This window comes from Ceratosolen solmsi, unplaced genomic scaffold, assembly GCF_000503995.2.
Source record: "Ceratosolen solmsi marchali unplaced genomic scaffold, CerSol_1.0 scaffold26, whole genome shotgun sequence".
Taxonomy (NCBI): Eukaryota; Metazoa; Arthropoda; class Insecta; order Hymenoptera; family Agaonidae; genus Ceratosolen; species Ceratosolen solmsi.
This window is the reverse complement of record NW_011948442.1, coordinates 1,601,791-1,620,645: the sequence shown is the minus strand read 5'-3', so window position 1 is coordinate 1,620,645 and position 18,855 is coordinate 1,601,791. Positions and strand designations below refer to the sequence as shown.

The following is an 18,855-nucleotide window of genomic DNA, read 5'->3' as shown; positions in this document are numbered from 1 at the left end:
GTAATTTTCTTCAATTTTTAGTGAAAATAAAACAAAAATGAACTGTACGATACTGATTTTTCCATAATATTTAATGTTTTAATTTATTTGATACCGTATATACATATTAATATTAAACATTATTACTAAAGTTAATTCAATATCGAACATAATTTATTCAGTTATAATAGAATATAATAAACGAGTTATTTTATGTTTTAAACATGAGAATATTAATGAGTCAAGTGTGCAATGTAGTAGCAATATTGATAAAATAATCCTTGCTTAAATTGGAAAAAAAATTAAAAATGTCAATTTTTCCGCACCGATTACGAAATTCATAAAAAATAATTTATTGCAAGGATATGACTAATAAAATCTATAAATCTATAAAAATAGTTTAATAACATCTTTGGTACAAAACAATCGGATTCATTTGATATAGCATATATTCATTCATATTTCAATGGTCACCCATTGCAAGACAAAATTCAACTGACATTAAGTGTATTATATATAACAAATCAGTAACTTATTCATAAATACAATTATTGGTATTTAAAAAAAATGTGTATTAACATTTTCATTTGCACTAATATGAATATACAAATTTTATTGAAAAATGTAGACTAACGAAATATAATACAGTTAATACTAATTTTCAGTGTTTGCCTTTAAATTAATTAGCTTTGAATATTATTTTAATGATTCATTCAAATTTTAGAAACTATATAAATAATAATCTCGAAAATTTGTATTAATTAAATAATGTTTTACAGTACTGAATAAATAAGTAAACAGAAATAGGATAAATTTATAATTGTAAATTTAAATGTTTTGAAAATAAATTATTTTCAAAATTTACTTGTAACCCAATTACTATTTTAACTCATCTTCAGAAATGTTCTAACTATGTAATATATAATATAGTTATATTTAATTGTAATTTACAAATATTATTTTAAAGAACACATAAATACACTAATATGATTTTCGTTTCATCTCAACTGAAATCAATAAAATATAAACCATGTATTTGATATAAGTGCAATTGCAGTTTTAATTTATTGGTTCTAAATAATATACTTAATAAAAAATCCTAATTAATACGTTGAACTAAAATATAAATTGGACATTGTGAATAATAGAATAGAATGACATTTCTAAGCTAAATCAAAATTTCTTAATCTTAATATGTATAATAATACGCAAATTAAAAATATAACTAGAAAATATTTTAATTATAATTAAAAATTTATTCAATAAATATTTTTGAAGTATAAATTTAAATAAAAATCTAATAAATTGATTTATATAAAATTAACAAATGCTTTCCTTAATTTTTAATGTGTAAATATGTATTAAAATTTCGAAGCAAACGCTATGCAATATATACTAATTTTAAAATATAAAAAAAATTGTACATCGTTATCCTTGAAATAATATATCATATATATTTTACTAATTTATTGCATTCATGTAATAAATATTAGATTTAATAGAAAAAAATATACAAATAAAAGTTTTTGCTAATAATTATGGTTTATTACAATCAACAATTCAAAACTATTTTTTGTTCATTATAAATGCTTAATTGAAAAAATTAGTTAAACTATACAAAAACTTGTTCTTGTTTTTTTTCCAGCTGTTGAACTGCAATAGCTGCTTCTACTAAAATGTATAAACACTTAAATTTATCTTTCTCATCCTCAGATGAAATTGGATGTGCTGTTTCACAACAAAATGATTTTTTACTTTTAGTATGAATTTTTTCTGCATTTTTGTTAATTTTGCTTGTAGGATCTATTTTGTTTTCTTTTGATGTATTCCAAAAAACAGATTTTTCTACTATTGGTAAACATTCGTTTCTGAAAAATACATATATTTAATATTAATAAAAATAAGACTATTAGAAAAGTATGTAATATAAATCAATTGTATTTGTAATTGATGTCATTGAATATTTTGATTTTTCAAATTACACTAAACAGGTTCGTGTCACAATAGGACACGCTTTTACAAACTTAAATTATACTGTCAAAACCTAGTGAATATTAGCATGGATTTCGAATAAATAAAAGACGGAAATAATAATTAATGATGCAATATTGAATATATTTCATCAATAAAAAACCTTATTTAGTGTCAGATACTGATAACAAAATTATTTTTAAAAACCTTGGAAATTCCAGTCCGAATTTGGAATATATTACAAAACAAAATTTTCTTTTATAATCTACTTATTCATAAAAAAACATATCGGTAATACAGATACAATAGAATATTTTTTTACTTAAGATTAATATATTTTACCAATAATTCTGGTAAATGTTTTTATAAAATTATATAACTGATAAATCACTTTTATTATAGCCGAGAAAAAATTTAACATAGGTACAGCATGCAGAAGAATATGCCAAAATAGAATAATTAATAATATACTATATGTTTGCGCATGTAATAATAAAATTTAAATTTAAAATATATTATAGTATGGAATTAGTACAAATTAAAACTTCATTATAAGTAGACTAGTAAAATCAAGTGATGTATACTGTCATAACGTTATTATTTTCGTATTAATTCAAATGATATTTAATTAATATCGTCTAGTTCCAATATAAAGAATGACACATAGCGATTAAATATTTGATTTGCATTGTACATAAAAATAAATATGAGTAAGAAATATTAAGAAATGTACTATTTATATATATATATATATAAAATTAACCTAAGATTTCTACAAAAGAAACAAATTTTTATTTAAAATACGAAAAAATAAAGCAACTTATTTTATGTTATTTTAGTTTGTATACTTAAAAATAATGTTTTAAAAGGAATATGTAATTAATGTAATTACAATTATTAAAATTAAGATGTCATAATATGCTGATTACAGTTGTAATTTTCGATCTCATGATAATCTAAAACAAAAAGTCAAGAAACTAATAGAAATATTAACTTGAAACTATTAGCGATAAAAAATTAAAACGTAAACGTTAAACAATTTAAAAATAATGGACAGATGAAATTGAAATATATATTTTAATCATTTTTATCGCTGCTGATTATCATCAGTGCTTATAAAAATAAATATTTGTACCAATTCTACCAAAAATTTCACATTTTTTAAAAAATGTATATTAATCTTTTATTTTTTGAAATTAGACATGTGTGTTCAAAAGCTTGTCAAACTAGAAAAACACGTTTACCAATTTTAATATTTGTAAATAATAATTACACTTACTAAAATTCTGCTGGACCTGGTTCATACTAGATATCCTCCAGTTCTTTAAAGTCTTGCTAAGATAATAAAATCCCGTATTACAACTTTAGCCTTTTTCCTGCATTTTAAACATTGCTTCAAACCTGATTTATTATTCATCGTCAGTAGTAGCGTATAATGCTTCATTGACAATAAAATAGTAATATTCGTTTTTATTGTTACTAATTATTATTTAGAATTGCATCAGAAAACTGTTATACCTCAATACAATAATACTATAAAATATAGATTTCAGAAATATTCATGAATTAATAATTTTTTGTTCAAATGATCTCACTTCAAATGTCAATTCACTGTCAAACAGTTATTTTAGCCTATAGCTCTTTAAAACATCAACGTTTTTACAATATACTCTTCAAATATAATGTAAGAGATTGTTAATACATATAATATTAACTAGAATTTTGTAGATTGTCAAAAATTCCAAAGTGGTTTTTGCTCTTTAAATGCACGTGATCTATCAATACAGAATATAAGTGAATATAATAAATATAATTTATAATGAGAAAAGCAAAATTATCCGATTTCATGTTAACGGATTTGTTTACGTGTTTACACAATTAATATACATAGCCCACTTGAAATTCATGCAACACAATCGAAAAATATTTTGATGCTTATTTCATACTTTGCTTATAAATTTTGAGTTTAATTTAGGTTAAAGGAGTAACTTTTCATTTGTTTTATTTTATTTTCCAATTTTAAAGATATACTTAAAATGTTGCCAAAATAAAAATCTAAACTAAGGTTTATTTTTATATTTATTTACTATTACAAACATAACATAAAAAACACAGTTTCTATATTAATATTCTTGTATTTAATTACATTATAACCAAACACGATGCAAATAGTATGAAACAATACCTTTGATGCAAGTCTAATATTTTTATAATTGAGTACATACAATGTTGTAAATGAATCGTACGGTAAAATTAATAAAAATACAAGTTTTCCACCATTTAAAAATAAATATAAAGAAAATTGCATCTATATATTAAACATATAGCACCAAATATGAATATCAATTATTACATCAACGTTGGAATTCATAATTTCAATTGATAAAAATTGAAATAATTCCAAGATAATTACTTAACTAATAACAAAATATTTTTAATATTTAAAAGATATTCAATAAATTAGCATAAACACATATTATAATACATACCCTCTCAATGCTGGGTGTGATATTGAATCAACACAATTGAAACGATCTACATATTGAACCTCCGAGTTATTGTATGGATAAACAATAAAATTTGTCCATTGATTAATTCGACCTTCATTTTCATCATTACGAGAATTATTTTCATAATCATTTATGTAATCATTATGACTGTCATCTTCACATCTGCAAATTATATAAAATTTTTTATGCAATATCAATATTTTAAATATATATTACTTTAAAATAATTTATTAATATAATAAATATAAAATTATAATCTATTTGTTATAATTTATAATTGTGTTAAATTCAGTAGTTTATTAGAGTAAACAAAACTACTTATTGAACGCTTGTAGCTATTAATATTTAAATAATTATTTTTTAACGAATTAACGACTTTTAAAATTTCAGTCGAAGTTTTGAATCAAAATAAATTTTAAATCATTTTTATTTTGTAATTTTCATGTATGAACTTTTTATTGTATGATGATAGGACTTCAAAACAAGTTTTATTCTCTTTTTAATGAATTCGGAAAAATAAAAAAAACATTCCTAATTTGTCAATTTTATTCAATTACTTTTCTATACAAGTTATATATCAATGGCATGTTTTAAAATCAACAGTATTTTCACTGAACATAATATATAATAACAAATGATGTTATGTAATACAGCAATTGATTAAAAGCAGCAACATATTCATCATTTAAAAAGATTATCAATATTTATAATAATCTAAATGAGTTTGTGCGTTGATGAGTAAAAAATATAGTCATATGTAAGATATATAATTTCAATAATTCTGATCAACTCAAACGGTTTAGTAAGTATTTCTTGAATTAGAAAGTGGTATAATAGTTATTTACTATTTCCAAACAAACGGATTCATAGAAAAATACTATTTAATATTACTAAGCTTTTTCAACTTCGAAAGAAATGGAAGCTGCATTCATTACAAAATACTCTTTTATAAAAATGATTAATTTATTCATAATTTACGAAAGTAAAAAAAATTTTAATAAATCCATATGATTATATTTTAAGTAAATTAATTTTAAAAATTTAAATGCCAATCCGGACATTTCTGAACTCATAGATTTATATTATTTCTTTTAGAATAGTTTTTCGATTGTATAATTTTAAATTATAAAATAATACGAACCGATATTCAGTATTATGATATTCATCGACATCTTTGTTGGATGATTCTGAACACAATTTAGGAATTTGTTTGTTTACATTTGAAATTTTTTTGTTACGTCGAGATAAGGTGTATTTATGTGGATCATTTCCTTCTTTCCTAATTATTTCTGGCAAAATACGTCTTCTTGCATTTATAAACCAATTACAAACCTAAAACAACAATATAATATGTACTCAAATATAAGACTTAATTTCTATATTATATAACAGAATCGAATAATCTTACATAATTAGGTATACGATTTAAAAAATATATATTTTTACATTTTATAAGCAGTTTTGATATTATTATAATAAAAAATACTACAAAAATATTATTTCACCCTCTTCTACTAGTAATTAAATTTTAAATTGGAAATCTAATATCCGCCACATTAAAAACAATATTAACCAACTGTATAGCAATATCAAATGTGCATTTATATGGATTTGTTGATGTTGCTTAACAGAATAATACAGTTTAACGGGTCATTTATGATAAAAGTATAAGAAATGCATTCTAATACAATTATGTATTGATTAATTTTGTTTATATACCATTGACTAAAATAAAACAAATGTTATATTGGATTCTCTTGTTCTTATTGATTCTGAATGATTTATTTATAAATTTATTTCCTGACTTTTAAAACTAATAGAAAATTAAAGTAACTATAAACAGAATATAAATTTTTATAGATATATTTAAAAAAGAAATCTATTCCAATAAAACTTGTACTTTTGAAATATTAAAATATTATAACAAATCTAACAAAACTAACAAACTATAAATCAAAGGAGCTAATTTAAAAGATTTGAACTCTTTTTGATTTTATCAGAACAGTATTAATAAATAGTAACTTTCACGCCAGTAATTAAAATTTGAAAAATTTTACAAAAATTATCATATAAATATAAGTTAGACCTGTATTTCCTTTTTGTACTTCTAGATTAAATTTTTATTAGCATTATGACTATGTGTCTGGGATCAGACTAAAAGCTTCCCTGAGATGTTGAGGGGAGGCTTACTGGCAAGTGGAATGGACAATGCAATAATTCAACACTGCCTTTGTATGAGTTGGTTTTCCTTTTATTGAATATAATGATATAATAAATAATCAGTGATCTATTGAGGTGAGATTGAATGTATGATACAATGATTAGGTGAGAGTTTCTTCAGGTAATATGAGTGATAATAATTTTGTAAGTGTATTTTTGATATGGCGCGTGATTCTCCTACTCGTGGTTATGACTCGTAGTGATAGTGGGAGATGCGCTAATGAAAGGTGATGATGCCGTGAAAAGTGTCACGCTGTGAAAGGGGAGCGTTGACGCCGCTGTTGCCACTATCGATAAGCTGGAGAGGCCTGAGTGGTGGCGTAGGTGTGTGACGTCACTGATGAAGGGCAATGATGATGCCGTGAAGAGGATGCCGCCGGTGCCACTATCGATAAGCTGGAGAGGCCTGAGTGGGGCGCTGGTGCGTGACGTCACTGATGAGGAGGGAGAGTTGATGCCGCCGTTGCCGCTACCGATAAGCTGGAGAGACCTGAGTGGTGGCGTAGGTGTGTGACGTCACTGATGAAGGGCAATGATGCCGTTGTCTAGGTATTACCGCTTACTTAGTTCACGGAGCCGTGTGTTAGTGATTCGTAAGAACGTGTGAAATAGCGCAGCTTACGTGTGGAGTCGATCTCAGTGCATTGATGGCACGTAAGAACGTGTGTAATAGCGTGACTTAAGTGTAGTGAGGTCGATCCGCGTGGTGGTAGTAAGCCGAATGTGCATAGCTTACGTGTTAGTCGGAGACAATCTATGTGTATTGGAGGTGATCTCTGTGTAAGTGGTGTTGACTTGTAGGACGGCGATCCGATCTTGATGACTGCTTGATTGAACTAGTAAGAGGGCGAGAGCGTCAAGCGCGTCTCCTTAAATATTATAGTACAGGCTTGCGATTCCAGTGAATTCTAGATTGCTCTTGTCATGCTGATAGTTGAAGTGATGTCACTAGAATCTAGCCTTGGAGAGTTCGTCGGCCCTTGTTAGTCGGAATTGTAATGCAATATTTTGACCTAAGCAGGTGTCTTTACCTCTCCCACTTTGTTTACCGCGTAAAATGCTGCAATCCGTAACACTATGTGTTTGAAGCATTACGATATATTATGGTGTTGATTACATATATACGGCTCAGTCTCAGGTCTTAATATTTGCATGTATTCGAAATAAAAAAATAAATTATAATATTACATCGGCAAGAAACAATAAACTGACAATAAATAGTTGTTTGTTATAATGAAGAACAATTCGTTCATATACTATGTAGATATTAGATATTAAAATGTATTATTTTTTGTTGCAAGATGAAAAATTTAAAGTAGATACAAATTAAATAAAAGGAAAGATAAATTATATTAACGATTTTTCAATAATTTTTTAATATGCCCATGATCTGACGAAAACTAACATTTAAACAATTCATTTGCTCTCATGAAAATCCTAAGACTGTTTTTATTTAAAATAAACAAAACATGGATTTTATTATTTAACTTCTTCCATTACTTTATAAAATGTTCAAACATTCAACATATATATACTTTTTAAACAGTAATATATATTCTGTATCTATAAAATTTTTTTTTAATTCTATAGATATCATACGTTAACTATAAACAAAAGATTTTATTTAATTTTTAATAAATGACAATTGTCAAATTATTCTTTTTTAAAAATATTTATCTAATACAAACGACGTATTTTGATATAAATATAAATATAGATACAAATTTCCAAATACCTATAAATAAAAAATTTAATTTGAATTGAAATCTAAATGATACATAATATATTAAGATAGGAATGATGATGTACTAAACAAATACTTTTAATTTTTATTTTAAATAATATTTTTTAATATTCAATATCAGTTCCTATTATTAAACATGTTTATAAATCTACATTTTCACTTTTTAAACAAATTATCATACCTTATAAATAAATCAAAAGATTAATAGAAGTGTATACAATATAAAAATAGAAACATGAATATTATGCTAATTAAATTTTAGTTTAATTAGTGTGAAAGTAAAGTTAATCAATTTGATAAATACGTTAGATAATTATTAATATTTTGTAATATTTTAACGAAAATAAATTGTAATTACTTCGACAATCATTTTACTTGAGTATGTGACTATATATATATATATATATATAAGCAGTTAAATGAATAATAACAATATTTATTAGATGTACCTGAGCCCAAGATATTTTGTTTAGAAGAAAACAATGAATAAAGTAATATAAAATTATATAATAATAATACAGCTATTTCAAACATATATTCAATTAGTAATCGTTTTGTTTTTAGTACATAATACTGTCAACTTATAATAATAATAACGATGATCGAATGTGGATTAATCGTCTTAATATTAATTTTGAATTAATTTGATCAATATTCAGTAAATCGTTTTTCATAAAACAATATAAAAATTAATATTTTAACTTTAATCTTCATAACAAAATGAAAGTATTACTATTAATGAAAATAAACACAACTGTTTTATAATTAAAATATATTTACCTGTAAGACTGTAAGATTAGCTTCTTGGCTTAAAGTTAGTTTTTCAGTGTCACTTGGATATGCATTATATCGATGTTCATAAAGCCATCTTTTTAATATTTTTACCGAATGTTTTGGCAAATTTCCTCTACGTTTACGAATACAATTAGAATTTGTATTATTTGACGTAGAAATTTTATTACGTAAAGATAAAGAATTATGATCTGCATCCGAACCACTTTGATCATCTTCTGTACTACTAGATGATGGAAATCTATCTCTGGCTAATAAAAAATTTATTAATGTTATATGTTTTTTTATTAAATGACTGACAATATACTAATTAATTATGTAAATCATGCACATATTTAATAAAATTTTTTTATTAATGATATAAATACATTCAATTCTTGCATCAAATTTTATAAACAGTCATGAATGTATATAAAAAAATTAAATGTATAGAAATTAAATTAATAAATGAAAACATTTTTTGTCAAGTTTTTGTAAATTATCATCTGTTAAATTTAAATTTGGTTTAATTGACTTTTTTTAACGATTGTATTTTTAATATGTGAAATGACATTTAATGATATTTTACAGAAATAAAATATAAGTATAATAATTGGGATAAGATACTGGTTCCAGAGTTTATCAAATGTTTTTGTCAAAGCATAAAATATATAATATTTGCTTTCATATTAATGAGCAATATGATACATTAAAAATAATTTTAAATTATTTTTGTGATACAAACTTTTAATTTGTTCTTTATAAATTTATTCTAAATTTGTTATTTTAACAAATGCAGTATTCATCAAATAAAAAATTAATTTTTAATATAATTTAACAATGTGTAATTTCAATAACTTTTTAATGAATTTGATCACAACACAATTATACTTTTTTGTTAAATTGAAATATTTTTCCTGTCATATATCGTAAATTAATAAGAGTTAATATATTGTAATATAATTTTATAATTTATTTTATATATTTTAATTTATTGCTTAAAATTAATGTTCTATAACCCAAATTATCAATTGAATATATTACAGAATATTTATAATAGTAATTTTATTAATAGTTACACTGTTTATTTGAGAAAGCTTTTTCATTCAAACTTTTGTTTGATTAGTTATTATAAAGGAAGAAAAGAATGAATTATTTTTCGATAAATTTTATCCAAGATAAAGTTTGGTATATAAAATATAAATAAAAAAACAGAAAGAATAGAGATTCGACAATGTTTAATAACACAAAAAAGTAAAGTGACAAAGTGACAAGATTACTTAAGACATTATAGGCATGAAATTAAGATAGATTTGTTATATATGACTTTACATTTATATATGAAAAAAAAATTTTTAATTAAACTTTCAAATTCTACTTTATTTATCTTCAAATTCGGTGCAAAAAATTATAAAATAATTATTCATCCAAGTTAACATTTTATATATTTATTTATATTTAAAATCTAATGATTGATTATTTGATTTTTAATTTTATACCATTAAAGATATATAAAAATCATGTATTTTAAACAAGAATCACAGTAGTTCTTTTTTTAAACAATAATTTTATGATAAAATATCATTTTTATTTATAATTTTTTAGATGATCTAATTTCAAATCCAATTAGCATTATTCAACCTTATGACTTTTTTTTCTTCTAGACTGTATTAAATTTGTCAATTGTTAATTAATATATGATACTAACAAGAAAAGTTTTGTGATGATAATTAAGCAAAAAAATGGAACCTTAACTGATACTATGAAAAAAATGGAACCTAAACTGATACTATGAAAAAAATTCAACCTAAAAATTTGTAATAAATTAAATTCTATGTGATATAACTGATTATATAAATATATTATCACAAACTAATTTTTTCTTTCATATGAATAAATTACATAATGAATATTAATTATTAACCATTTGAAAATACATAAATATAAAATAATTCAGCATTATTAATTATAATAAAATTTATTTTCATTTTGGTTTATATTACAATAGGTTGACAAATAATAAACATAATACAAATGCCTTTATTTAAAATTTTATCAGAATGTTTATAGTGCATATAAATATTAGTGATATTTACAATAACAAATTAAAATATTTTTCAAAACAGGCCTCTTCTATTCCTTTAAATACATTTTATATGAATTGAATTTATTTATAAAAATAATTTATTGGTAATGGACATTCAGTATCCCATAATCCACAATATCAATACTAACTGATTAAGATATAAATGTTTATATTTATACTAAAATTCATTTTTTAATTTACTTTTTTTTTAAAGAACAAATTTAATGTAATAATAAAATTGTAACTCTATTCTATATGTATGTTAATTTTTAATTTGTTTAGGTTATATAAATAAAGGATACTAGGTATAATTTATACATTATTAAAAAAAATTTACAAGAATTTTTTAATATCTTTACTTACATGAACATTTATTTACACAAAAAACTTTATTTTTAATTTAATAACATTAAATTTTTTATATAAAAAGACCCTATACAACTGTAAAAAATTTTAAGTTACACATATCAACCCATGTATTATGATTAGATTTAACATCCATTTTCTATTTTACTCTTGAAACCTTTCATAAAAATTGTAACTTTTTAGATACTGTTGTATTAAAAACAAATATTTCTCTATAATACTTAATTAAACTTTTGTTATCATTTCATAAGAACAAACATCTAATATTTATAGATAGTTAATTTAAAAGAAATTTATATTGGTAATATTTTTTTTAATGAATTATACATAATTTGTTTTATTAATAAAAAATATATAAAACATCAGATGTCTGTTTTTTAATATTACTTTCCCTTAAATAATATTGCTCTAAGTTTGGTAATAACAAATGTAACAATGTAACAATCTTTATTAACCAAAAGAAACACATAAAATATATTTAAGGTTTTTTAAAAATGAAAATGGCATTTAATTTAATAACATTAAAAGGAAATATAGCTTTTATCGACAATACACTTTTATAAAAATAATGTTTAAATGAAATTATATTAAAATCGTTCATTTTATTATATCTGGTATCTTCTTGCTATTTTAATGCTTTCTTCTTATTTAAAGATTAAAATAAAAATCTAATGTTATATAAAAAATTTAAATAAATATATATTATTATACTTTGTGAAACACACAAATCATTTAAATCAAAAGACATTTCTAAAGTTACATTAGTATCAAATGAAATTTATTAAAATTTTAAGTTTCTTATTTTGCATAGCCAACTTATATAAAATTAATATACGTGAAATTTTTAAATTAAAAAATATGTATGCATATAAAATAATAAAAAAACGTTTATCTTAGATTAATATTTTGCGATTGTACAACTTAAGAAATTACTTTATGTGTAATTCATTACATTAAATGTGTACTTTAACTGTAAAATAAAATTAATATTATTATAGAGAGTTTTAAAGTACTAAATAACATATGTGTGGAACGTAAGATTTTAACAAAAAGTGCAATATTTAAACAAAAATAACAGAATATTTATATTCATATTTAAGTAAATTATAAATATTTCAGTTCCTGATTCTTATTTTAAGTATTTATTAAATAGCACTAATCATAGAATTATTATTGAAATTATTATAGAATTTATTAATAAAATGGTTAAGTAAATATTTTTGTAATTATAATTAAAATAAAATTTGAAATATTGACAAGTTTTTTTAGTAATTTTGATCAAATATTACAGACATGGATATTAAAAATAAGAAAACCAGCTTACAAATACATTTTTTTTGGTTAAGTACGAAAAAGGTAAGTATAAAAAAATAAGTACTAAAAACGTTTTTAGCTTTACAGAATATATTTTTAGTAACATAAATTGATTGACATTGCTCACAGTATTTAAAAGTACAAAAATTTTGCATCAATCACTTAATGTTATTTATATTTTTAAAATTTAATTAAAAATTGAAAAATTTTCTTCCATTAATATTCAATCTAAGTTGATTTATCACCACGTGGCAAAGGTACACTTCGTATAAAACGGGGTTCTCAAAACTAACATCACGGTTTACCCTCGTGTACGTTTTTTATGTATCACATCTTATTGTTAGCAGTGACACACATCTTCTATTAAAAATATTCACTTTTTCAATATTTATCAAATTTTTTATAATGCAAAATTTAAATTAAGTATTAAGATTAATAATCAAGTATCTATATTTGAAAATTGTTTTGTAATGTAATGAATCTATAAATTATATTTTTAAAAATGTAGAAATATTTAATTTTTTCTTTCAATCACTGTATAGAAATTTTTATTAAAATCAGTATATAATGTTACTGCTATGTATTTATTTTACAAAATAATATATATAATAAAGTATATGCTTTGTTAATATAATATACAATTTACACGTATATCTTAATTAAAAACGATATTATTTAATTAATAAAGGTTTAATCTTGTATATTTAAAAAGGAACAGAATAAATTAATGAATATAGTTATTTCTTACCTGATACTTGTGTAATTGGTTTATACGGATACTCGTTATTCTTGATAACAGAATTTATAACACGAGAAATTTGGTGGTCAGCAAGATTATGATTATTACAATACGGTCGATGTGTACGAGAAAGAATGTTTTCATTAGAATGACAAGAACAGTACTGTATTCTTGTCTTATCATTAGTGATTTTTTTGTCCAAATGCATAATTGAATAGCAATTTAAAAAATATCGAACGTACACAAGTGCGAGTACATATGCAACCGGAGTTATAAAATTATGGATACATATATGTACACATGCGTATAAAATTACACACACCACTCACATATGCATATAAATAAAATTTGTTTCTTACACTTTTCACTAATATTAACTTTAATTATACACTTTCTTTGTATTTTGTTTGTGTATCATTATATATATTAAATTACTTATTTATATGTTCAAATTACTATTGAACAACATGCAATAGTATCATAATATGTTTAATCTTTATAAATACTTTTATTTCATTAAACTTAATAACTTATTAATATATTATTCAACTATTTGTTTTAATTATTGATACATATTATTATTGAAATAATTTTTATATTCTATGTGTTTATATATTAATTAAAGTATTTACATATAGTAATATACAACGCATAGAAATTTATTAAGACTTATTTAATTATAATACAACTAATTTATATTCACTTATTAAACTGAATGAAACGAATGCCACCAGGCAACTGAAACTGTGTAGTGAATTTCTTCTCGTCCACCGACCATGCCGAGTCAACAATGCCGGCTTGACAGTCCTGGTGCTAACATCCCCTCTTCATAATTCCATACATAATTCCTCGCTCTATCTCCCTCTCACCAACAGTCTCCCTCTCTGTCCCTCGAGCGATCGGTTTCGCTCTCTTTCTTTCTCACATTCTCTCTCTCTCTCTCTCATATTTTATGGCGCGTACTATTTATATTTATCTATTCAACATAATGCATCGATATAATCCATTCATCGATCCATCCATCCACCCAACCATTTACTTTTGATCTAGTTACCTCTCTTTTTTCTCGTGTCATTACCTCTGATTTTTAGTATTTTATTTTTTATATTTCCCTTTTTTATAACTTCCCCTCACGACCGTTCCGTCCAATCAATCGTTGGGCTTAATTCTTTTGTTTTCAACCCATACTTTTGATGTTTTTTCTTTCAATAATTCTTATGATCATTTTATTTAATTTTTTATTTCAACATTTTTTACTGTTATTTAAAATAATTAATATAATAATAATTATTGCATTAGAATTTGTAATAAAAAAACAATCTCTTATTTGAAAACAATTTCAGCTACTTTATTTCAACTAATTTTATTAATATAAATATATTATAATGAACGTAATTATTTAATTAATGATATTTAATTAATACTAATTTTATTATAATTTATGATTGTATAATTTTAAACGAAATACTTTTTTATACAGTTTAAAATTAAATTTGTATACTTTGGACTTGTTTTATTTTCCATTTCTGATTACTATTTAATTAACTTTTATTAATATTTTCATAAATAAAATACATATGAATAATATTTTTATTCCATTTTATTTTCTTAGAAACGAAAGTAAAACAAATTAAATAATTAATTTTATTATTAATCAAAAATATAAAAAAAATAAAACATAATTTTAGTATTAAATAAAATTATTTTCGTAAGACAATAATTGCAAGTAATTTGATTAATAACATAAATAATATAAAATAATATAAAATCCTAATTAGTTATAAATAATACTATTCGAGCGTAAAAACACTTCAATATTTAAAAGAATTTATTTGTTTTAAATCATATCTAATTATTGAAACAAATTAATTCTTCTTTAGTTTAAGGTCTTTTTAATTCTTTTTACGATCTTTTTAATTTGTTTTCAATAAAACTAAAAAAAAGTCTTACTTTTTTCACATAATCAAAATTTAGTGTTCTTACTTAAACCAATTTTTCCTTATGTTTTAAATCTTGATAAAACAGTATTGGAAATTATACTGAAACAACCTCTATAATATTACATTTTAAATCAATGTATTTTTATGTGTATATATGAAATGAAATGATATTTATTGGTGAAAAATTGTTTTAATTAAAAGTATATAATAATACAGTATACATTTTTAGATTTCATTATGGAAAAATGAAAATAATAAAAACTTGTAATTATTTAATTGCCTAATTAATAAAAAAGTCTAATAATTAATAGATTTTAATTTATAAATTATTTAGTCTAAATAGAATATTTTACAATTTTAATATAAAAGTTATGAATTTATAATTTGTAAAAAAACATTACCATCAAAAAAATATCGAAATCATATGTGGAAACTACCGCATACATAGAATTTTATAGTAAACAAATTTATAAATAATTTTATTTATTAAAGTCAAATATTAATAAATAAAAATAAAAATATTAAAATAATTGTAGATAAATATCACAAATCAGTAATAAATGTAACAGGTTAAATAATAAATATAAATAATTTAAATTAAATAATATTTTAATACATTGTGTATATTTATTGTATTTATTATATAAATATAATAACGATAATATTAATAATTTTTATGTAATTAATAATTATTAATACTACAACAGATTTAATAATTTTACTTCTCAATTCTCATAAATTGTTTAACACTAAGGCACGTATGACTTTTTGATATAACAATAATAAAAGAGAGTATACATAATTTGAAAGACAAAAATATAAAATGGAAAATATAGTTCCATTAAACGTACATCAAAAAGATTCAATAGACATTCAATAAATTCTCCCAGGAAAGTATATATGAATAATATATATATATATATAAAGGCAAAGATGAAAAGAGGGAGAGAGAGAGAGAGAGGCAATTAATCGACAGTTTAGACTCTTATGGCATGACAATCAATAGGAGTACCGAATATTTTTAAAGAATTCTACCAATCGTAGAATATATTATAGAAAATCTGTAGTACTTGCGCACATACATACTGATTAAATGTAGTTCAACTTCTTAGATATAATATGTAAAAATGAATCTATTCTGATTCACACCTTAGATTGATGCATAGTATACATTAGTACTTCGAAACAATTATTATCTTTTAATAATACCTATTAGTTAAACTACTTAACTTTATTATTTAATAATATTAATGTAATATTAATTTTAAAAAAGCGAATTAAAAGCAAAATTATACAATATTAGCTATAATTAATTATGAAGTAGAAAATCGCTATTACAAGTTTGTACTTTTAAAGTAGATAAAGCTAGATCGTATATAAATTAGGTAAAGTGTTTGCCTAGATTGTGTGCAAATTACATAATGTACTATATTATTTAGCAATATAATTATTTTGTTGCATTGGATTGATTGTCAGTGGTACATAATATAATGTATACAAATATCTGAAAATCAATTTGACCTGCTGTATCGCCTATGTGTAAAATCTATTGCGTATATACATACATAAAAAATGTATATCGCATATAGAAAAACTTGTTAAAATAGTAGCAAAAGCAGTTATAATATAATGGCAAAGAAAATGAAGAAAACTAATTGATAATAAATTTTTTTATCAATATCGTTAGAATGAAATTGGCTAGAAATATTAAGTCAGATGTAGTAGTTAATAGAGTTATTAACGAGTTCTAAAATTCGTTTAAGCCATGAGAAGAATTACTGAATTCTATTGGAGAAGATCTATAATATATACACTATACACATAATATATATATTATTATGAACTTATTCATAGCTATTGTATTTGTAGCTTTTAATACATTAAATTATCAAAATATATGAATATATTACGAATATATATAAATCCATGAATATTATACATAAAATTCTATATTAACCTAGTTAAATACAGGTTAAGTAAGTGCAGATATATCGTTCATTTGTAAACAAAATATTTAAAACGTAAAAAATTCTAAATATAATAATAAATAGTATTATAGATATAGTAAATTATATTAGAATATTACATGTAAAGAAAATCAATATTTTTATAATTATCGCATCAAAGGTTCTTCGCATCAAAACTCTTCAACAGAAATACCACTCATGTTCTGTTATTTATTAAAAAAAAAAAAATTAACTGTAAAGTTTACGATAGTAAAAAATATTAAGATAGTATTTGAAATATCCGTACATTAGATGTAAACTTATTTAAAATAGATAGAAACAAATTCTAACTTGTGAAGAATTGAAATATAATTGATTGCATATAAGAAAGCTTTATAGAAAAGCTAAAGATTAAAAATTAGCGACAAGAATATTGATTGTCTATAAAGAAAAAAATTAGTAGATACGTAAAAACAAAAAATTTTTGTAAATACTGTTCTTTATAAAGTAAAATATTATACTTTATTAAATATGTATACAATATTAATTAATTATTTTTAGATATAATAGCTTACATAATTTTCTATTAAAAACCACATTCCTTATAATGAATATGTTTAAAAGAAATAATCAATTATATAAGTGTTTGAATTTGTTTGGTTTCTTGGTTCAAATTGCCAATGTTTCGATAGCTTTAATTTACCACTCGCCCTAGCGGATACTTGGGAAGGACTTAAGAGGAAGGGCTTAAGATAAATACAGTCTGCACTTCTTCGTTAAGTGTGGTTTATTATGGTTTATTTACAATGACACTATTATTGTGTTGGATTTATATGATGAAAGGGTATACGCTATTAAATCATGACGATGCAGTTGCTTGGAACTGATCATGTGGTGAATGATTTATTTAAACGAGATGCTCCTTGATGATGATGATTTGTTGTTGATTTTGTAAGAATCAACAGCGGACACACTACTTATTTGTGAGTGTGTTTTGTGTTATTAATAATAGCGTTATGATAGTCTAGTAAGGACTAGTAATAATAGTGCACACTCCGTATTAGGGAGATGATGCTGTTGTTAATTTTGTAAGAATCAACAACTAAGTATGCGCACTCAGTGTTAGGGAGTGTGTCTTTTGCTATCTGATAATAGCTTTGCTGATCTTGTAAGGATTAGCAATTATATGCACAGACTTTGTTTACTCAATACTTAATAAATATAAATAAATTTGTTTACTGCAGGAGCCTTGATCTGATCCTGTAAAGA

General features: G+C 22.4%; 1 protein-coding gene across 2 annotated transcripts; it reads right to left on the bottom strand.

Annotated features, from left to right (window-relative positions):
• Positions 1–1,502: 1,502 nt before the first annotated feature.
• LOC105365806 (homeobox protein 9) lies at positions 1,503–14,091 on the bottom strand. Of its 2 annotated transcripts, none has more exons than XM_011504063.1 (5): positions 13,710–14,091; positions 9,205–9,467; positions 5,602–5,792; positions 4,440–4,622; positions 1,503–1,847 (listed from the first exon to the last, which is right to left on the bottom strand). In XM_011504063.1, exons 1-5 carry the CDS (start codon positions 13,906–13,908, stop codon positions 1,592–1,594), a joined length of 1,092 nt encoding a protein of 363 aa, XP_011502365.1. In that variant the 5' UTR covers positions 13,909–14,091; the 3' UTR covers positions 1,503–1,591. The 2 variants fall into 2 exon arrangements, with proteins under 2 accessions (XP_011502365.1, XP_011502366.1); XM_011504064.1 differs by lacking the exon at positions 1,503–1,847 and adding an exon at positions 3,474–3,725.
• Positions 14,092–18,855: the final 4,764 nt, after the last annotated feature.